We start from the raw sequence: 23494 nt of genomic DNA, 5'->3' as shown, positions 1-23494 counted from the left end.
CACACCTCATGTTAACACTTTATTCTCACACATTTAACACTTTTTTCTCATAAATTTACATCTTTTTTTCCTCGTAAATTTATTACTTTTTTCTCGTAAATGTGCACCTTTTTTTTGTTAATTTATGAATTTATTCTTGTAAATTTACAACTTTGTTCTTGTAACTTTTGAACTACTTTTTTCTCATAAATTTATAACATTACATAACTGTACGTTTACATTATTCTTGTATGTTTACGATTTTTTTCTCATAAATTTACAACTTTTTAAAAAAATTCTGAGAATAAAGTCGGAAATTATCGACTTTATTCTGGAAATCTCAGATTATTATTTATTTTTCAATGTGGCCTTAATACACTAGGTCCCCAACTAACGAACACAATTGGTTCCAGACGAACGTTCGCAGGTCGATTTGTTCTTAAGTCGAACAAAAGTAATATTACCAATGATATAGGTACTACATGTACGTGTATACATATACAGTATATGTGTATGTATGTAAATATGAGAATATATACGAAGGATGATCTACAAGTTTTAAAAGCTGAGCCCGCAAGAAGAGCAGATGGGGGTCAGGACCGAGTCAGGACCGGCATGACTTGGTGGTGTAAATGTGGAGCTTGCCAAGCCATGCTGACAGAAATGGAGTGTTTGTGCTGCACTGAGCGGAATACAGTGTTACCATGGATGGAAAGGCTTGGTGTGTATGGTGAGGAGGACACTGCTCCAAGAGACTGCATCACAACAAAGGAAGAATTGTTTGGCGCTAACCACCCACCTACCCAAAATAAACCGGAAAAGACCCCCCAGACCAGCTGGACCAGACGGACAACTGTCCTTGGTGTATTCGTAGTTGTATATATGCTTGTTCTTGTTTCCCAGTCAGTACGCATTGCTGTCCTATTGCATTGTTTTGGAGTGGGCCCATTACCTCTTGGTAACGTCACTACGTCAGAAAAATACTTCTTGGTGTATAACAATGTCGCTGTAGCTTGGTTTAATATACAGGTCAGTTATTTAAATACAACATTGTTGGCATTTTTTGGAGGTTTTTCTTAGGCATTCTTAGCTGCCTCTTTTAAGCTGTTTTTATGTCTTTAGAACGCACAGAAAAGACAAAGATGTGTGCTCATGTTCCACATACGGATTGTGACTGATGGGCAAAATTCCCCCCCAAAAATGCACTTTTCCTTCAAGTATGAGACATAAAAAGAGAAGAGAAGGCACAGATCCATCACTTACTTCCTGGAGAAGCTTGAGGGCTCTTACGTGTCTATGAACAGAAAAATAATGTACACTCAGTTTAACAGGACCACATCCTGAATGAATATTTGCAATGCAACTTACAGTCTCTCAGTATCCAGCAGCTCCGTTGCGATGTAAAAGGCTCGCGATCGCCCGTCTATCTGTGAAGGAGTGAATATTTCATTGCAACAAGCATTTTGTCTCTCCTCCAAACAATGTGCAGATCCGTCCATCCATCCATCCATCCATTTTCTTCCGCTTATCCAGGTCCGGGTTGCGGGGGCATCAGTGTCAGTCGGGAAGTCCAGACTTCCGGGTCCCCGGCCACCTCTTCCGGTTCCACCGGGAGGACACGAAGGCGTTCCCAGGTCTGCTGTGAGACATAATCCCTCCAGCGTGTCTTAGGTCTGCCCCGGGGCCTTCTCCCGGCTGGGCATGCCTGGTACACCTCACCAGGGAGATGCCCGGGAGGCATCCGGACTAGATGCCCGAGCCACCTCAACTGGCTCCTCTCCATGTGAAGGAGCAGCGCCTCTACTCTGAGCTCCTCACCCTATCTCTTAGGGTGAGTCCTAAGGACCCTAAGGAAACTCATTCCAGCCGCTTGTATCGGCAATCTCGTTCTTTCAGTCACGACCCAAAGCTCATGACCATAGGTGAGAGCGGGAACGTAGATTGACCGGTAAATTGAGAGCTTTGCCTTACGGCTCAGCTCTCTCTTCACCACGATAGTCCGGTACAGCGACCGCATTACTGCAGATGCTGAGCTGATCCGCCTGTCGACCTCACACTCCACCCATCCCTCACTCGTGAAGACCCCGAAGGACTCCAAGGACCTATGTTTGGGGCTATATACCCCTGGTAGGGTCTCCCAAGGCAAGCAGGTCCTAGGTGAAGGGCCAGACAAAGAGCGATTCAGAAGACGCTATGAATAAAAACAAGAGGAGGGACCGCACCTCGCCCGGACATGGGATACCGGGGCCTCACCCTGAAGCCAGGCCCGGGGGAGGGGCTCGCAGGCAAGCGCCTGGTGTTCGGGCTTTCTCCCGGATTCCCCTCTAAAAAACAACAACAATCTAGGAAACTTTACCTGCACTGTCCAGTGTCCGAATATATTACACTAATTAGCTTGGTCACAGATAACCAATAAGATGTGGATGTTTTGTTCAGACATCTTAGCATATAGTAACTTACACTGGATTGCTTTTAGCATTTTTAATGTCCAAAATTGATTAAAAGTGGTTCAAGTCTTCATAATGCAGCCTGCGGTGGAAAAGGTTTGGACACCCTTGACTTAAGATGTTTGATTTATGTTATGAATTCTGTGCTACTTCTCTACATAATCATTCATTTGTAGGGGTGTCCCAAGATCTTGCCAGATTAAAACATGACAAGATTTCTCATTCAGAAAAAAACCTGGCCTCCTGGGCACTGGGCCTGGGCCGATAATAAATGAATGAATCACACAATAAATGAAAATGAACGGCATCATCAATAAATTGGCATGTGCATGCGTGTTTGTTCTCCTCCAAACAGGCAGGAAGAGAGTTCACTCTGGGCAGCGGTTCCAGCACCTTGGCGCGTTTGTTCCATAGAACAACGGCATGAATGGAGTGAGGCCTTTTGTCAGTCATACAGTCTCTTTGTTTCAGTGGGTGGAGGTGGGGCCGCTAGCATACACACAAACACACACAGTGCACAAGAGTGTAACGTAGTAGAAATTACATTAGTAGCTTGCAATATATTGTCTTATTTTTTTTCATTGTACTTTTCTTAAAATAAATCTCGTCTCCTGTCATTCTCGTAGACCCAATCTCACGCATCGTTTCGTCTTGTGCAAGCACCTGGTGACACTCCTGTTCATTAGTGTCCATATTTATTTCCAAGAGTATTGCAGCTTTCCTGCTATAAATTCTGATGAATAAATCTTCTTGTCTGTCCAATTGTACCTGTCTCTCATAGGGGCTCTCACTGCCTGCGTCTTCCTCCTCAGAGATCCGTCCGCTGTCTTCCTCTGCTGCAGTGGGCCCGCTGACACCAGTCACCGGGCTGCTTGGAGGGACCACAGCCACTGGACACACTTTGTAGGCTTCCGTGTAGGCACTGCAGAGTGGAGCACAGAGACACACATCAGATTGTGCCCAACAAAGCGTCCTGTGGGCGTACGTGACACTGGCATGCTCAAGCTTTTAATTTGCCGCTAAATCAGTTTCATTAGCCGTCCGAGCCCGTGTTGAATTATCCCCATAATAAACCTGCTGGAAGCAAGTGTGAACTGTTCAAACACTGAAGCTTTAGTGGGGCCAATAAAGTCATCCCATGTGGGCCTGCAGGGAAGCCTCAATGTACGGCTGCAACTCGACAGGGAGCGGGAGGCTGTATGCAAATAAGAACGCCTCTTTACGTTACACCAGTGATGCAATTGCGTCTTCACGCCGAGCATCGGTGGACTGAACCCCGCTGAGATGTGAATGAGTCACATATGAACAACATATGTCTACATTAGAGCAGCATGGCCCATTGCTGTCAACTCTGGATGAAACGACAAACAGACGTTCTACATTAGTCTCTTATAACGCTGACTCTGGACATGTGGAAAAAACAGTACTGCCATAAAACCATTAAGGAGATACAAACTATCGACTGTCCTTCTGCTTGACTAAGCCTTTTTGCTCCACTGACAGCATCAAAATGCACCACTTGTGTCTCAACCAGCTGCTAAATTGGTCTTTTCAGTCAACTAAACAACTAAAGTATACATACTGTGCTCTACAGGATCATTCTCTTCTACCTCGAAGCTCAAACCATACACAGAAAGCCCTAATGATACCATCAAGCAGTACAGTACCATTCTTGCTTTTATTTAGGGATGGAAGAGTAATGGCAGAGGAATTAGCATTCATATTAGTAGTACCGTTATCTACACAACTTCCAACACAACCACACGTCATGTGACACCAGTTGACTTCCAGTTTTCCCATAACATGTCATGTCAAGCCAATGCATTTCTCCCAGGCTCCAACCATTATTAGCTGTACAACCCATGTTGAAATAAACACTCAAAAGTGTCATCCAAGCAAGTGTAAAAAGAAGTTCAAATCAAAATGTATGAAAAGCGAGACAGTTTTTCCAAAGGAAATAATATAAACTCGACACACAAAAATACATTTTACAGAGAATAATTATAGTTTTACATGCACAATGCAAAATAATGATAAATGACAAATGGATGGAACTTGTCGCTGATACCGACTTCCTGTACATCCTGTATGTTTTTCTGTTCATAAAATACAGTAAAAATGGGCATATTTCAGATATAGTTGCAAATGGTGATTCATCATTTATTTTTTTTTTAAATGTATGTATTTATTGTTTTTAATTGTATTTTTGATTTTTTTTAGGTTTTTTAAAACTCTTTTTAAACTTTTTTAAAATGTATTTTGTATGTATTTATTGTTTCTTACTTATTTACATACTTATTTACTTACCATAATTTCTGGTGTTTAAGCCGGACCCACTAAATTTAGAAAGAAAAACAGATTTGCACATGTGTAAGTCGCACCGGACTATAAGCCGCACATGTCCACGTCAAAAAATGACATACTGTGGCACACACGAGTCCGTGACGACCAGGCATCTCTTTATTTGACAGGAGCCAATCATGAGCTATGAAAAAACGCACAACGAGCTTGTCAACCTACTGGAAATCGCAGGATGTCATTACTCAGTTTGACAGTCTGAGTCATGGTGTCATCTTCCAAAGAACGCTAAACTCATCACACAGTAACTTAACACTAAAAAAATTAACACTCAGAAATATACAAGACAAGTACCAATACAATGCATTGGCTCTATATGAAATGAACACAGAAGAGAGTGAGAATCTTTTCAGCTATTAAGCCTCTTTGTCCCAGTAGTGGTTAAACTGATTAAAACTGTAATCATTTGATATATATGTTGTATATATACTACTGTATATACAGTATACTATATAGTGTACTGTATACAGTGTGTACTGTATATGTGTGTACCACTTTGCTAGTGCAGGCAATGAAATGTTAAAGAATGCAGAGAACGTGCTGAGATACAATCTCTTGTTCCTGAGTGGACCGAGAAGAGAAAAGCTGTGTGACTATTAATCATGATGTGGGCGTGGCCAACAGCAAAGGAGGGAAGGAGGCGTTTATGTCAGCATGGCATGGCCGATCATACAAATGTATCCTCTTGCAAAACATGACTCATTGATCAAAACATGCCCACCACACGTGCTCATGCGTAATATGATGATATTCTTCCACAATGTGGGCTTGGCGTCACGCTACACAAGAGAGAGACGTTGTAGCGTATGCCGGTGCCTACACACAGGAACATAATGCACGTTTCAGAGACAGAACTCAAAACTGAAACTAAAGAAATCCTACTAAATGCATACCTGGAGAGCAGTGAAGCGTACAAGTGTATTATGAAAGGCTCAAAATGCAAGCCAAGTGTGACAAAGGCATACATGTTGGCAGGTCTGCAAAAATGCCAAGTCAATGCATGCAACCTCTGGGGGGTGCTCCGGGAGTCCAGGACTGGTGGCGCGCTACGACGTGCCATTGGACCCGGAAAAGCGGAAGCCGGCGTAGCATATCAATGCAGGAGCATAATCTAGGCCACATGTGTCAAACTCGTGCCCTGGAGGGCCGAGACGCTGCAGGTTTTCTCTTCAACCAGTTTCGTCAGCAGGTGATTTAATTGATGAGCTCCTTCCCTCAAACTGAAGGTGTTGATCATTAAAATCACCTGCTTTATTGACTGGCTGGAAAGAAAACCTGCAGTGTCTCGGCCCTCCATGGCACGAGTTTGACACCCCTGATCTAGGCGTAAGTCATCTCCATTAGCCTACATGAACACTCACCTCTCTTCTTCCTGTACAGGTGACTTCGTCTTGAACTCAAATCCAGGAAGACTGCTCATGTCCACGTACCCGTCCGTCTCATTGGTAGTGGACAGAACCCTTGGCGGACGCTCAAAGAAGCCCCCCAGATCCCGGGGGCGCAGGGGCCTCCATTGCGAGATGTGAACATTCTCATAGTCCGAGTTAACGGCGGGCACATTTTCGTAGTCGGAGCTACCCGTGTTGGGGAAGGAGATGGAGCGAGGCTTGGTGAGGGGGAGCGGAGAGAAAGGCACGCGGGAGCGGTCCTCGAAGGACTCCACCCGCACCACGCTACGATTGAGGAAGGCCACAGAGCTTCCTTTTCTTTTGGTTTCCGGGTAGAACAAGAAGGCGGGTGTTGGCTGAGGAGACATTTGAGGCTGGCATGCGGCGTGCGAGCGGAGATGTGGGGAACTCCCAAGGCTGTGTCTATCCAGATCTAACAGTCTGCTGCGCGTGAGGCGGCTGGAGTCGGTTGAGGACTCCGATGAGGGCGAGTCCACCACGGCTGGCTTGCTCTCTGGTTTCCGCCGAAACTTTAGCATCAGGAAGCGCTTGATGGAGGATTTCTTCTTCCTGTTTTTCTCCGAGGAGTCCACATCGGTGAGAAGTGAGGGCGTGCTCTTCGTGATGGGCCTCTTGGTGATGTAGGCCAGTTGAAAAGGTGGAGGGATGTCCACCACTGACGAGGGCGTGGACAGACCGCTGCATGACAGAGGTGAACATCTGGAGAAACTTCCGGACGGGAAAGCTTGGGTGTCTCTGTGGACGTGGGGGGAGGAGGGGTAGAGGGCCAAGTAGTGAGGTTTGGAGTGGCTCCTCAACGTGGGGCTGCTGCTCAACACGGGTCCTTTTTGACTGGATCTGCTCATGCAGGGTCCGTGAACCAGGCGGTCCCCTGCATCATTCTTCAGGTTGTGTGACAGGGAGCGTGAGCGCATTCCCGTTGTCCTCCTGCTTAGAGGGAAGACATTCTCACCCTCTGAACTATCGTCGCCCGGATCCTCGTAAAGGTGATCGCCACAGGTGCCCGGGTCATTGCGCACCTCCAAGTCCTTCAGGCGGTTTTCTGAGGTATGAGAGTTACACAGCAGCCTAAACTTGGGCTGGGAGTACAAATGACACAATAAGGTGTCTAGTTTGTGCTCTTCACCCCCTCTGCATCTTCGTGGACCTTGGTTGCCATGACTTGTGTGATACTTCCCTGCTAAAACACCACCGAGAAAACACGTCTGTGGTGACAGGGGACAATCTCCGTTATAACTTGGGGTCAAGTCTTTATTGATAATGTCCTCCGGCGCCACGTAATACGGCTGGTCAGTTGGACTCACCTCCAAGGCAACCTGCCACTTTAGCGTGTGATACATTTGGTGTCCTCCACCATCAGGGGGAGACGCTTCACTGAGGAGATCATCGGCGAGAGACTCATCGTCCGTTTTGTCTTGTCCCCGCGCCCTCTTCTTCACCCCTTTCTCCTCATCCACGCTATTAACAGAAAAGTCCCCCATCGAGAGGCCGTCTGCGTCAGCCAGCGCCTCGCCCGCGTCCTCGTCCATGTCCTCTGTCACGTCCGTGGTGTCAATCATCTCCACCGCCTCCTCAGAGTCAGTCGTCCACAGTCCGTCCAGGGAGTCCGCTTCCTCCGTTTGTCTACAGTCCTCGTCCATTTTCTGCAACGCCTCTTCTTTCTTTTCCGGGTGAGGCTCATCCTCCTTCAGACCTCTCATTGCGTCTCCATCCACGCCCCCATTCACACATCCTTCCAGGGTGCCTGTCAAGAGACAGTCTCTGGAATGGAGCTTCAGAATGGGCTTGGGGGCGACAGAGGGCTTGGGACTCCTGGCTGCCGACGCCAGCGTCAGGCGGGCGGGACAAACAAATGCTGGCTTTGGAGCAACACAGGGCTTGTCTGCAAGAGCAACAGGAAAAGGAAACACTGAGATGTTGTGCCTTAAAATAGATCATTCGTGGGGTCAAAGTGTAACGGATGAGTATATCTATTAAGTCAAGGCTGTACTCCTCCATAAAGTTTCGACTTTGAGTATATTTCCAGAATGCTTGTACACCCTTGGAAGAACAAAAAATAATGGAAGGGATTTTCCTGAGTGGCTTCCTGTGATTGAAAAGCCTCCTTTAAAGTAACTGTGCATGTATTTCAAACACAGCTACTGCACAGCAGCGTTAGTGACACAACAGGCAATGACCACGCAGGGGTGGAACATACTGCAGATTATAGCCAATACTTTTGCTACTGCCAAGTCAGTCATCCCTCGTTTATGGTGGTTAATCGGTTCCACACCCGACCGTGATCAGTGAATTTCTGTGAATTAGGAGTCCTTATTTATGAACAGAATATTATGGTAGTTACAGCATGATGTTTAAGACCTTCTAAATACACTTTTTAACATAATTAGAGCCCTCTAGACATGAAGTAACACCCCTATAGTCACCTTTACACTCATATTACCCAATATAGTAGACAAGATAGGAGGAAATAAGACATAAATAAGACTCGTGCTCATGTGTGTTGCTGTAAATGTGTTCAGGTGGTAGGGGAGCTGAGTAGATGGGCGGACAGGAAGTGACGTCGGAGGTTCAGAGTTGAGTTTTAGTCGCAACAGTAGCCCGTGTTTTTATGACGGGTTATTGTCCCTGTTGTGAGCACTGCAATAAAAGCCTGCTGTTCCGGCCATTAAGTCTGGTGCTTGTGTGTCTCAGCCAACATTACAGTCACATTACTGACACCTAGTGGCCGGTGTACAGTACTACATATAATCACGTCTTTCAATGCGTCTTCCGAATGCCTTATATTTCTATTTGACTTAATTTAAACATTTTAATGATGGAAAATGCCTCATTTAGGCAAAAAAAATACTTATATATACTTATATATATACCTTTAAATACTTATATATATATATATATACTGTATATTATACTAATAATAGATCTTATTCAACCAGGAAACATGATTTATTAATTAATATATTTTTGACAAACAAAATATTTAATTATCATAAAACCAAAAGCGAAGCCTCCAAATTCAAAGCGCAAAGCGGTGAGGGACGGCTGTATAAACACAACTATATGGGACAATGTAACATTATAAAAAATATATATAAATGACTCCCTTGTTTGAGTTAAATAAATACTGCAAAAATAACTCAACAAAAGCAGAAATGATTATTGGCTCTGATTCCAGTCCTACAAATATATCCTACAATATAACATGGACTATAAATATAAACGTGTATTATTCTCAATACATGAGAATATCTTTATCACGTGAATGTATTTAGTAGTTCAATTCAAAATATATAGTAGTAGTTCAATTCAAAAGTTGGTACTTGAACTACACACAAAGTGAAATAGTTCAAGTTCAAGAATAAATATCTTTATCAAGTAAAGCAGTAAAACTAAATTAATTGAATTTCTCTCTTAGTCTGACTTGTATGGAGCCAGGATATTCTCCTTTATTGCGAACTGAACAACCAACAAAAAACACACTGAGATTTGGGAAAGATGAGAACTAAAATATATAGATGTTATCCCGCTAGCATTGACTTGCCACTGATCCTGCCCTTGGTATCCATATTGCCGATATTCGGGTCGATCCGCCCACCTCAACGTCGACGTGATAAATGTGCAGTATTTCTTTTCGAAAACATGAGCAGACTTAAGCTTCGGTTGATTAGAAAATGTGTATAAAAAATGTGTTTCACATGAAAAACGTCCACCTAGTAATGGTAAAGTGGGATTAACGAGCACGTGTGGATCAGCTAGCTAGCTATTTTAGGTTATTACTAATACTTATCAAAATTTCCAATATTATTTTTAACTGGACTCTCCTAGCTGAACTAATACAGCATATTAGTGATACTTTCGCGTTGCTCACCCCCCACCTTGTTGACGAGCTGACCCCTAAAACATACTTAATGATGATGATTTGTGTTTTAAAATGCCATCTGTTTAAAAGAAGACTCACCTGTGTTCATTTTAACGAAGCCAGTGTCCCCAACATGTCGTCCATAAGAGCAGCTTTACGAACGCAACATGCTTCAAAAAGAAAGAGTCCAAACCAAAGGAGACACTTCGGGATCTTTGTTGTTTGTCCCGTTTGGACCAAAGTGATGTTTCCTCTTCGCCATTCACACCCATGGACAGAAAGAGAGAGAGAGAGAGAGAGAGAGAGAGAGAGAGAGAGAGAGCGAGAGAGAGAGAGAGAGAGAGAGAGAGAGAGAGAGAGGTAGACAGAGAAGAGAGAGAGCGAGGCAGCGTGAGAGAGAGCGAGGCAGCGTGAGAGAGTATAGGCTTTTCTTTATGATCTTTACCTTTCTTTGCTGATTGGCTGGGAGAGATCACATGGTTGTGCTGCCTTACAGCATGGCTGCAGTGGAACTTGGTAAACATCCTGCATGTGCCCAAAGTGTGGCAGGGGGATTTTTGTAAAACCACAGCTCTTTTTAAATTTTTCTAATGTTTATTTTTATAAATTGGCTCCCATAAAACATTCTAAAATTACACAAAAAACACACAACAAAGCAGAAGAAAGTAATTTGTGGAAAAGGCACAATACCAATAATTGGTCAAATAAAGAGCAATCAATTATTGCAGCTTTAAATTATCTCACACCAGGCACAATAACATAACAATAACATGGGCTAATGATGCGGCCATAACCCAGAGCAAGCTAAAACTCAACTCTGAACCTCCGACATCCACCCATTCTGCTCCCTTACAAAGTAAACTGTCTCAAATGGCTTATTTTCTCTAATTATCTATACTATATTGGGTAATAGGGATGTAAAGGTGACTATAGGGGTGTTATTTCATGTCTAGAGGGCTCTAACAATGTTAAAAAATCATATTTAGAAGGTAATTAATGTCTTATTTGCTCCTATTCTGTCTACTATATTGGGTAATAGGAGTGTAAAGGTGACTATTTGGGTGTTATTTCATGTCTAGAGGGCTCTAATAATGTTAAAAAGCGTATTTAGGTCATTGATGTCTTATTTTGTCTTATTATGTCTACTATATTGGGTAATAGGAGTGTAAAGGTGATTATAGGGGTGTTTTTTCATGTCTAGAGGGCTCTAATAATGTTAAAAAGCGTATTTAGAAGGTCATTAATGTCTTATTTTTTCTTGTTATGTCCACTATATTGGGTAATATGAGTGTAAAGGTGACTATAGGGGTGTTTTTTCATGTCTAGAGGGTTCTAATGACATTAAAAAGCATATTTAGAAGGTGTTAAACAGGTTTTCTATGTCTTATATGTCTTATCTTCTCTTATTATGACTACTACTTTGGATAATAGGAGTGTAAAGGTGACTATAGGTGTGTTATTTCATGTCTTGAGGGCTCTAATGACGTTAAAAAGTGTATTTAGAAGGTGGTAAACAGGTTTTCTATGTCTTATTTTCTCTTATTATGTCTACTATAATGGCTAATAGGAGTGTAAAGGTGACTATAGGGGTGTTATTTCATGTCCAGAGGGCTCTAATAATGTTAAAAAGTGTATTTACAAGGTGGTAAACAGGTTTTCTATGCTCAATATGTCTTATTTTCTGTTATTATGTCGACTATATTGGGTAATAGGAGTGTAATGGTGACTTTTGGTGTGTTCTTTCATGTCTAGAGGGCTCTAACAATGTTAAAAAATCATATTTAGAAGGTAATTAATGTCTTATTTTCTCTTATTCTGTCTACTATATTGGGTAATAGGAGTGTAAAGGTGACTATATGGGTGTTATTTCATGTCTAGAGGGCTCTAATAATGTTAAAAAGCGTATTTAGAAGGTCATTGATGTCTTATTTTGTCTTATTATGTCTACTATATTGGGTAATAGGAGTGTAAAGGTGACTATAGGGGTGTTATTTCATGTCTAGAGGGCTCTAATAATGTTAAAAAGCGTATTTAGAAGGTCATTAATGTCTTATTTTTTTCTTGTTAAGTCCACTATATTGGGTAATACGAGTGTAAAGGTGACTATAGGGGTGTTATTTAATGTCTAGAGGACTCTAATAATGTCAAAAGGCGTATTTAGAAAGTCATTAATGTCTTATTTTCTCCTATTATGTCTACTGTATTGGGTAATAGGAGCGTAATGGGGACTATAGGGGTGTTTTTTCATGTCAAGAGGGCTCTAATGACATTAAAAAGCATATTTAGAAGGTGGTAAACAGGTTTTCTATGTCTTATATGTCTTATCTTCTCTTATTATGTCTACTACTTTGGATAATAGGAGTGTAAAGGTGACTATAGGTGTGTTATTTCATATCTAGAGGGCTCTAATGACGTTAAAAAGTGTATTTAGAAGGTGGTAAACAAGTTTTCTATGTCTTATTGTCTCTTATTATGTCTACTATATTGGGTAATAGGAGTGTAAAGGTGACTATAGGGGTGTTATTTCATGTCCAGAGGGCTCTAATAATGTTAAAAAAGCACATCTAGAGGGTGGTTTTCTACGCTCTACGAAAATATTCCATTTATAAATCAGGAATCCTACTTTGAGGAAATGGACTTATCACAGTAAGCACCATAAACGAGGGATTACTGTACTCCTATGTAAAAGGGGAATTATGTCATGTTTATTTTTCTTAAATATAAAGCTAACCATAGCAAAAAAAACAAAAACCCACACACATCTTTTTTTTATGTTCTCTCTCGTTGTTGGAGATTTTTTTCCCCCAAGTTGCTTTGAATTGTTGTGTTCTAAGCCATTATTTTCCCTACATGTGTTGTTTAAAGGAAAAAAAACAATATACACACCTGACAGCAGATGACCAAACAACAGTGTACATAACAGGAAGTTGCTCTCCAGTTTCCTGCCAAAAGCCCACTTGACATCCTCGTAGACGTGAGGCGTGCATGTAAACAATGTGTCATGTATCGTGAGTCACAGGCAGTCAGCGCAGTCACATTATTGTTTTTTTTGTTTTACTTCTGAATTGAGGTTGTGAAAAAACTGCACGTGTAATCATCTATTTGGGAAAACATGAGCTCACACCTTAAACCTGGGGTGTCAAAAGTGCAAAATATCATTTAACAAGAAAAATAAAAATAAAAAAACAGCAAAAATGGAAAAATCAGCATGAATCGAATAAGAACAATGACATAATATGATGAGGAAAAATAACATCATTTTAGTAGCATAAAGTTGAAATATTATAGAAAGAGGTTATTTATTAAAAGTCGTAATATTATTATTATTTTTTTTTTTTTTTAACAAATACACTTGTAATTTTGGGAAAATTATGTTGTGGAAAAATAATGTTACAAAAAATAAAAATATTGTGGGAATAAAGTTATAATGACAAGGGAAAAATGGCATGAATGGAAAAAACAGCTGTAATTTTGCGAGAATAAAGTCAAAATATTAAGAGAAAAAAGTTGTATTATAACGACAAAGAAGTCTAAATTTTAAGAAAATAAACTTGTAATATTATGAGGAGAAATAATTTAATTTTAGTAGCATGCAGTTGAAACACTAAAGAAAAAAAATGTAGTTGTCATATTATGGGGAACAAAATAATGCTATTTTTGGAAAATGCATGTTGTGGATTTAGAATATTATGGGAATAAAGTGTAAATATTATGATGATAATATAATAATAATATTACAAGAAGAAAATTTACAGCGAGTCTTGAAGAAGAAAGTTGAAATACAGTAGTACCTCGCATAACATAAACCTCCTTTTATGTAAATTCCACTGAACATAAAGAATTTATGTCAAGTTTTTGCTTCGTATTACAAAAGAAATGTCACAATGTGCTAGTGACTACCATTTGTTGTGGTTGTCACTGCGTGGTACCTGCCTTCTTCTGGCTTGTTTTTCCTTTATGGTTGCAGTTACACCTTAAGCGGGCTGGAGGCGGGGACGCTGGGCACACCTGTGGCTAATTACCCAATACTCATTTAAGCAGACTACCCACAGCTGGCAGCCGCTGGTTCATTGTTTCGCCTCTGCTGGCAACACACCCGAGTGCTTCTGCTACCAGTCGTTGTTCCATGCCCATTTGGACCTGCCGCCTCCCTGCCGTCCAGCTAACTCCAGTGTTTGTACTTTTCTTCATGGTGTAACTTTCATTTGCCTTTTGTCTCTATTTTTGCCACAACACCATCGTTTTCTGTTTTTGGATCTACTCTCTCTTGCACTTTTTGTCATTAAAAATCCTGAATGACCACACGAACTCTAAGCCTCTGCATCTGGGGTCCTAACCACACCGAGAACCTGACAAGAAATTCCATATAACATAAAGCGTCAAGTCAGTGCAAGTCTTTTTTTTTTAATCAACTTTATTAATGCCTCAAGTCAGTGCAAGTTCACTTGGTGAACACTTGGTGACGCCTTCTGACGCAGCACGCTCTCATTGGCTGATTTTCGGGGCACCGCCTCCGCTCTCATCTCATTGGCTGAGTTATACAGCGCGTACGTGAGTTTGTGTGATTGACAGGCTTCTCCCTTCAAACTCCTTCCTCTTCGTAGTCCCCCTTAAACTAACTTAAACAATTAAGTTACAAATTAAAATGTTGCACACAGCATTATCGTGTAGTGCGTGTGCGTTTGTCTGAGACCAGCTGACTCTTAGACTCTTTGAGTCGTGTTTCAACTCAGGCTAGTCCTCCTCCTCCTTCCTGCCTCCACTTGCACTCCTGATCAAGACATCTCCTGAACGGTAGGATTGTTTTTGTTTTTCAGTTTTATTCCTTTACAGTAATCTTATTTATTACCTTATTTTATATTGGAATGTTGCTCTACTATGTTTATGCTAACGTTTTCTTATATTTTCCCACCATATTTGGTGGACTTTGAATATTTTGAAGGGCCAAAGGGGTGAATTTGGGAAGATCTTGGAACGGATTAGGCTTACAAATATATGTAAGTCAAAATGTTAAAAAGCATATTTAGAAGGTGGTAAACAGGGTTTGTATGTCTTATTTTCTCTTATTATATCTACTGTATTGTGTAATAAGAGTGCAAAGGTGACTATAGGGGTGTTATTTCATATCTAGAGGGCTCTAATAATGTTAAAAAGTGTATTTATAAGATCATCAATGTCTTATTTTCTCTTATTATGTCTACTATATTGGGTAATAGGAGTGTAAAGGTGACTATAGCAATGTTATTTTATGTCTAGAGGGCTCTTATAATTTTAAAAAGCGTATTTAGAAGGTGGTATACAGGTTTTCTATGTCTTATTTTCTCTTATTATGTCTACTATATTGGGTAATAGGAGTGTAAAGTTGACTATAGGGGTGTTATTTAATGTCTAGAGGCTCTAATCATGTTAAAAAAGTGTATTTACAAGGTAGTAAACAGGTTTTCTATGCTCAATATTTCAAGATTCAAGAGTTTTTATTGTCATATGCACAGTAAAACAGGTAGTTCTGCTATGCAATGAAATTCTTGTTCTGTTCATTCTCCCAAAATATGTCTTATTTTCTCATGTTGTGTCTACTATATTGGGTAATGGGAGTGTAACGGTGACTATAGGGGTGTTATTTCATGTCGAGAGGGCTCTAATCATGTTAAAAACTGTATTTATAAGGTCATCAGTGTCTTATTTTCTCTTATTATGTCTACTATATTGGGTAATAGGAGTGTAAAGGTGACTATAGCGATGTTATTTCAGGGCTCTAATCATGTTTACAAGCATATTTACAAGGTGTTAAACAGGTGTTCTTTGTCTTATTTTCTCTTATTATGTCTATGCGCCTTTGCCTGCGTTATTTTTTTCACTTTGGTTTGGTTTGTTTGAGGGCAGGATTCTGGAAGAGTAGGATGAAGATAAAGGAATCCAGCATTAAAAAAAAAAGATAATAGTGAAAACATGACTTTTTCTTTTGCTTCTGCAGCTCTTTGTAACATGCGTGACTGCCACCTACAGGACCGGAGGAGAGTCTCGTCGGCAGTTCCCATCCCATCCCTGGGAACAAACTTTACTCCAAAGCGGAACAGGAAGGTGAAAAAGAGAGGATGTACTTCCTGCCTGAGCTGAGCGGTGACGCCATCGTCATCATCAACAACAGCAACACGACGCTGGTGTGTGTGGATTGTTGTCCTGCTCACACTGTGGCTCACGACCACATCACTTTGGCCCCACAGCAGCAAAAATCGACTGGAAGTGTGTGATAATAACCTGATGAAACGCTTGCCTCTCTGTCATTTGCATCAGGCCAGGAAGGAGCGCGTCTCCTCCTCCCTCCTGCTGGGAGGGGTGAAACAATTGAGCGGCCTAAAAAAGGAACTCCATCTTGATATACTCCTTCCTGTCACTGTTTGCCTGTTTTGCACTAAAAGTGGAGCGCGGAAGGCATAGCGCTGCCATAAAAAGGCAGATCGCATCAACTCCCTACACGGTACGCATTTAGAAAAAGTCCTTTTCATTCATTGATGATAAATAAAAATGCTATTAAAAATATATTTTAAACAGACTAATTGTAAAAATAAAAAATAAATGCAATGTACAAAAAATAGATTTAAAAATGACTTAAAAGAATATTAATATACAGATAATATACATCATACAAAATTATATATTTTTTTAAAATGTTGTTAGTAAAAATAAAAAAAATAAGAATTTAAATTAAATAATTGTCAAAATAAAAAATATATCTAATATATGTAAAACATATACAAATTAACTTCAAAAGAAGAAAACACATTATACTATATTCATTTATAATATAGATATGAAAAATATCTCATATTCCATGATAATAAATACAGTATAATATACATGATGGCAAATGATGAATCATGCCAAAAAGTTTGAATTCATCAATAAAATATGTGTTTTGTTTATTTTTAAAAATATTTGACATAAATAATAATACATAAAATATATTTTTTTAATTATTAAGCTTTATTTATTTAAATTAAAAATACTTTTGGAATAAAAATGTTTTGAAAAATGTAAAAGCAATTTAAGTTACGGTACAAAGAGAAATACATAATGCATAAAAATATTTAGAAATGTACTTCAAAAGAATGTACTTCTATTTATACTATCTATTAAAAATCTGTTATATTCCATGATTATATATATATACAGTATATAAATGTATATATATTACACATGACACAAAATTATTAAAAATTGCAAAAAGTTTGAATTCATTCTTAATCAAATAAAATAATTTTTTGGGATTATTGTGGAAATAAAAAATATTGAATACATATGACATACATAAAACATGTAAAATTCGGAATTTTTCATTCACATTTATTTAAATTAAAAATATTGAATAATATTCAAAAAAATATTTAAAATTCATTTAAATTACGGTAAAAATAGAAACACAGATTACATAAAATATATAAAAAAATAAACAATAGTCATTAAATAATACATATTACATGTCAAATGATGTTCAGTATATAGACTAATGTAATGAATTGATCAATAATTGAAAATACTGTATGCTGTGTTGTTACACGAGGATGAGGTGGAGTTAAGCAGCACTTAGAAAGCTTCGGTCTTAGAAAGTAAGGTTTACTTACGCGACCAAGAGGATGCTAGGAAAAAAACTAAACAACCAGTCTAACTTTAGATCAGCGTGAGGAAAACACGGCGGTGAGCTTCTTTGTGTCGTCTTTTCCAAAGGAAGGTAGTCCAAATAAGAGTGATGGCATGACGTGGGGGGAACACCTGGCAAATGTTGTGTGCTTTGTGTGAAATTGAATAAAGTCATAAATTTAGGAGAAAAATGTTGTGAATTCACAAGAAAAAAGTCGCAAATTTATGGAGCAAAAGTTGTGACTTTACAAGAATGAAGTTGTACATTTACGAGAAAAACAGTCGTGAATTCACGAGAATAAAGTTGTACATTTTCAAGAATAAAGTCGTAAATGTTTTTGTAAATTTACAAGAAAAACATTTACATTTACAAGAAAAAAAAGTTGGAAATTTACAAGAAAAAAAGTTGTGGTGTCACAAGAATAAAGTCATAAATTTACATGAAAAAGTCTTTATTATGAGAATAACATCGTGCATTTACGAGATTAAAGTTGTCAATTTATTGGGGAAAAAAGCCGTAAATTGACAAGAGAAAAAGTCGTAAATTTCCAAGAAAAAAAGTTGTAAATTCACGATGTGGCCCTCGCTGGAGGTAAAAAGGTAGGCCCCCCCCGGTCTGGGGACAAAGTGTGATATTCCAATGAGAAAGAATGTGATTGAAAAGGTGAACTTTGCACAGCACAGCACTGCAGCGTATTAAAGGAGCTCCTATGAGGCTTGCAGAGTGTCAAACATTGAAGACGAAGCACATGGGCGCAGCATCAAGTAAAGTAAGAGCACGTCTCCTCCCCACTTTAACGTGACTTTAAGTTCGGTGTCCCCACGGGGCCAAAGAGTGTGTCCACGCCAAGTCAATAAAGTGTAATGTCAAACCGCCCTCACAGGACTCCCTTGCATGCGTTCACGGCCGGCACAAGAGGAGACAAGAGGACAAGAGGAGACTAGCAATGAGACCACTCGTCCCTTTCAGTCCTTTTTTTTTTACCATTTTCTTTGCACACAAGCACATTTTATGAGGCCATTAGGAGGGAGCATGCAGTGTCAACAGTCACCAGCTAAGGTCTTTTATTTGATCCAGCCACACGCACACACACACACGCACACACACACACACACACACACACACACACACGCAAACACACACAGCTTAGCCGTTATGCGTGCTGCAACATTTGAAACATTAGCCTGGCCAAGACACAACAAGCCAGCAGCCATTTTGTAAGAATAATAATAATGTGTGGCATATAGTTGAAATATTAAAGAAGAAAATTGTTGAAGTCAAGTAATATCAAGTAATATCAAGAGAAAAACGCAAAACAAAATAAAGGTGTCATTTTTGGAAAAGTAAGATGGGGGAGGGGGGGGTAAAATCACAATACGGGAATAAAGTCAATGTAATATTAGGATTAAAAATACCGTAATGTCATTTTAGCAGCATCGACTCCAAATAGTCAAGCACATTTTTTTAAAGTCGTAATATGAAAATATGTGTATTTTTTTTTTATTAGGCTGAAGCTCTACTTAAAACCTCTTTAAGCTCCAACAGTGAAACGTGTACATTCTTCACACTTTTAAGCTGCTCCTTACATTTTGATCAGGAGTGTAGGTCTTATTGTCTCTTATTATGTCTACTATATTGGGTAATAGGAGTGTAAAGGTGACTGTAGGGGTGCTATTACATGTCTAGAGGGCTCTAATAATGTTAAAAAGCGTTTTTAGAAGGTCATTAATGTCTTGTTTTCTCTTATTATGTCTACTATTTTGGGTAATAGAAGTGTAAAGGTGATTATAGGGGTGTTATTACATGTCTAGAGGGTTCTAATAATGTTAAAAAGCATATTTAGAAAGTCATTGATGTCTTATTTTCTCTTATTATGGCTACTATATTGGGTAATAGGAGTGTAAAGGTGACTATAAGGGTGTTATTACATGTCTAGAGAGTTCTAATCATGTTAAAAAGCGTATTTAGAAGGTCATTGATGTCTTATTTTCTCTTATTATGTCTACTATATTGGGTAATAGGAGTGTAAAGGTGACTATAGGGGTGTTATTACATGTCTAGAGGGCTCTAATAATGTTAAAAAGCATATTTAGAAGGTCATTGATGTCTTGTTTTCTCTTATTACGTCTACTATATTGGGTAATAGGAGTGTAAAGGTGACTATAGGGGTGTTATTTCATGTCTAGAGGGCTATAATAATGTTAAAAAGCATATTTAGAAGGTCATTGATGTCTTGTTTTCTCTTATTACGTCTACTATATTGGGTAATAGGAGTGTAAAGGTGACTGTAGGGGTGTTATTACATGTCTAGAGGGCTCTAATAATGTTAAAAAGCATATTTAGAAGGTCATTGATGTCTTGTTTTCTCTTATTACGTCTACTATATTGGGTAATAGGAGTGTAAAGGTGACTATAGGGGTGTCATTTCATGTCTAGAGGGCACTAATAATGTTAAAAAGTGTAATTAGAAGGTTGTAAACGGGTTTTCTATGCTGTAATTACAAAAGCATTCCTTTTCTAAATGAGGACTCCTGCTTTGGGAAATGACGTTTGCAACAGTGGTTGAGAAGTAACATAAAGTGATGAAACCTAAAGCGTTGTGAGGTTGAATGTCCTTCTTCCAGCTCGTGGGTGGGAAAGTGTACTTGGTATTCCTGTGGTTTTCAGGGCACTCTGGTCACGGTTCAAGCTCAAACAAGGCCCTCAACGGTGCGAGATTTTTAATTAAGCCTTTGGGGCGCTTTTACGACGGCTCACTTTTAACGACGGCGGCCACGTTCATCGAGCGGAGCGCCACACGCGACAATTTTACAAGGCAGTCAAATGGAGACAAAAATACACGATGAGCTTTTTGGATCAGTTTAGGACCCCTCCCTGAATGGCAAAGCATCAACATAAAAGCAAGTGGAGGGTATAAGGAAGTGCTGCGGGTACCATTAAGCATAATAGGTCATTAAGACTCAACCGCTTAAATCAAGCACGCCGTGGCGAGGCGACAAAACGCATTTCCAAAAGCGCCCCGGGATATTATGAGATGGTCTCTTTGAGGGAAGACGAGGCTTTTTGGATCAGGTTTGTGATGTTAATACAATTGAAACGTGGCTTCAACTATTCCAAAAAAAGTACAGCATCATTACGGTCACGCTAGGAGGGGGGCACAAAACCTCCATTTTCGTCATCAATCCTTTCCGAAAGGTCGGATGAAATCCCAAACGTACTAAAACCCAATCAAGAAATAATGCACATCCAGTTATTCCGTTCCAGGCATCCAAATAGAGGATCATCCCTCGTTTATCACGGTTAACTCTATCCAGACCCGAGCGCGATAACTCAATTGCCAATTTTAATAAATGAAACATTTTCGTAGAGCATAGAAAACCTGTTTAATTACAATCTTTACCATTATTAGAGCCCCGTAGACCCCTATGGTCACCTGACACTCCTATTATTCGTTGTTTACCCCAAATTGCTCAACTGCAATGCGCAGGCTACGGGATCACCGCAGGGACACAAACATTATGAAAGGGTTTAAGATTGAGTGGGAAGAAGGAAAAAGAAGCCAAAAACGTACCACTTCCACACTGAATGGGAGGGGATTGTCTGAGATTACTGACACCTAGTGGGTACTAGGAGTACTGCATATACCTTTATCTTTCCATATTATGTGACTAATGATACGCCGTAGTCAGCCACGATAGATGACACTCTCTGGAATGTGTCTGCCTTATACCGTTCCCCCTGCAACCTGTCTTCACCAGGAACCTTTACATTACAATCCCTACGGTGACACACGCCAGCTTCGTACTTTGCCACGAACGTGAGTGCATGTTTGGTGGCAGCCATGTTTCTGTCAGACTACCCCAGGGCAGCTGTTGCTACAGATGTAGCTTACCACCACCAGCGTGTGACTGCATAACGCCTTGAGTGCATTGCAAAGCACTACATAAAATTGAATCCATTATTATTGTGACGATACTAATGGAGGCTGTTTCTGCTTTCACTATAAAGAACGGATCTACACAGGTTGGTTTCATCCTTTGATGTTTGAGTATGCGGCCCTCAGTGAGGTCCAACTCAAACCAAGACCAACCAGTACCACGTTCAAATAAAAATGCTCCCTCTACAGTCTCTCAGTTGGCTTCCTCATGATGATGCTCACTTTTATTTTCCTGTGATGACAAGCAGGGAGCCCTTTTCTTTTTTGTTTTTGTCCCCAGCCGTGGTTGGATTAAAGTGCCACATCTGTGTGCTGATATCATTTCTCAGACTGGTGGCGCTCAGACAGGCGGACCTGTCAGTGGGACGAACCCTCCCCTCCCTAAAAAGTCATTAGATGCATAGAAGTGGCGAGTCAGCCAATCACATGGGCCGTGAGCTTACGCCGGCGTGCGCTCGACGCATGGCTGCCTGCTACGACGGAGCATCAGAGGCACGTTGAAAAAATAATAGTCTGACATTTCGAGGAGAAGGTCAAATGTACGAGAAAAAAAGTCGCACATTTACGAGAATAAAGTCGTAAATTGACAAGAATAAAGTCGTAAATGTACAAGAATAAAGACGCAAATTTACACAAAATAAAGTCAGAAAAAAGTCAAGAAAAAAACAAGAAAAAAAGTCGCAAATTTACATGAATAAAATTGTAAATTTACACTAAAGGTCGTACAGTTACAAGAATAAAGCTGTAAATTTACACAAAACTGTCAAAAATTTATGACAAAAAATTTAAATTAAGTAAATTTAAGTCTCATTAATTTCTGACTTTTTTTGACAAGAATAATAGTCGTACATTTATGAGAATAAAGCCGTAAATTTACACACAAAAGTTGTATGCATGGTATAACTGCTGTTTTACTATGCACATGACAATGAAACTCTCTTGTATCTTGTATCTTGTATCTTGTACATTTAGGAGATTTAAATTGACAAGAATGAAGTCGTAAATTTACAACTTTTTTCTTGTAAGACTTTACTAGAATAAAGCCGTAAAACTACATGAATAAAAGGTGTAAATTTACGAGAATAAACCTGAAAATGTAAAAAAAAAAAAGATGTACTTCCTAAAAAAGTCATACATTTACAAGAATAAAGTTGTAAATTTCCGAGAAAAAAGTTGTACATTTTTGACAAAAAAACGTTGTAAATTTACAAGAAAAAAGCCGTAAATCTATTAGAAAAAAGTCGTACATTTATGAGACTTAAATTTACAATAATGAAATCGTAAATTTACAAGAATAAAGTTCCGAAAGAAATTTACACTAAAAAGTCTTTGGGAGAATAAAGCCGTAAATTTACGAGATTTAAATTTACGAGAATAAAGCCGTAAATTTAATACAATTGAATAAAGTTTCACATGAGCACTGATAAATAGATAAGTAATCATCCTGCATGTCTTTTATTCCACTCTGATGTTGTCATCCTTCCGTTTGAATGGCTTGAATTTGAGCTTGACTTTTTTTTGTCCATTCATGACGGCTATGGTTTAAGTCTGCATTTTCACTTAATACTAAATGGAAGGTTACAGTTTAACAATCACAATAATAAATATACATACTGTACAACCAACAATAAAGCCCCATTCAAGCAATGAACAACTCCATGCACTCCTTTTGTCGCAGTGAGGCGTTCAGGCGCACTCGTAATTGTGAGAGTTAGGCTCATTTTTGTTCACCTACTCCCTATCACAAATGGCGTACCCCATTTTGCGAAACTACGGCGTAGATTACACACGCCTAACATGTGACTGCCTAAAAATATGCCCACCGGATGTAGACGCGTTCTGCACATGCGTAGAACCGCTTGCGTT

The 23494-nt window shown here is 39.6% G+C and overlaps 1 protein-coding gene across 4 annotated transcripts in view; it reads right to left on the bottom strand.

Moving 5' to 3' along the window:
- LOC129186876 (FYVE, RhoGEF and PH domain-containing protein 5-like) overlaps nucleotides 1-10314 on the bottom strand; it is a 35271-nt gene extending 24957 nt beyond the window's left edge. For all 4 annotated transcript variants that reach the window (XR_008572312.1, XM_054785585.1, XM_054785587.1 and 1 more), the window contains exons 1-5: nucleotides 10152-10314; nucleotides 6146-8075; nucleotides 3195-3348; nucleotides 1348-1406; nucleotides 1243-1273 (exon numbers count right to left, since the gene is read on the bottom strand). Coding sequence is in view for 3 of the 4 variants with exons in the window: in XM_054785585.1 (XP_054641560.1) it covers nucleotides 1243-1273; nucleotides 1348-1406; nucleotides 3195-3348; nucleotides 6146-8075; nucleotides 10152-10161 (2184 nt within the window). In the remaining variant the exon portion in view is untranslated. The remainder of the gene's footprint in view (nucleotides 1-1242; nucleotides 1274-1347; nucleotides 1407-3194; nucleotides 3349-6145; nucleotides 8076-10151) is intronic.
- Nucleotides 10315-23494: the final 13180 nt, after the last annotated feature.

The sequence above is a fragment of the Dunckerocampus dactyliophorus genome, chromosome 8, assembly GCF_027744805.1.
Source record: "Dunckerocampus dactyliophorus isolate RoL2022-P2 chromosome 8, RoL_Ddac_1.1, whole genome shotgun sequence".
In the NCBI taxonomy this organism is placed as follows: domain Eukaryota; kingdom Metazoa; phylum Chordata; class Actinopteri; order Syngnathiformes; family Syngnathidae; genus Dunckerocampus; species Dunckerocampus dactyliophorus.
This window is presented reverse-complemented; position numbering and strand designations above follow the sequence as displayed.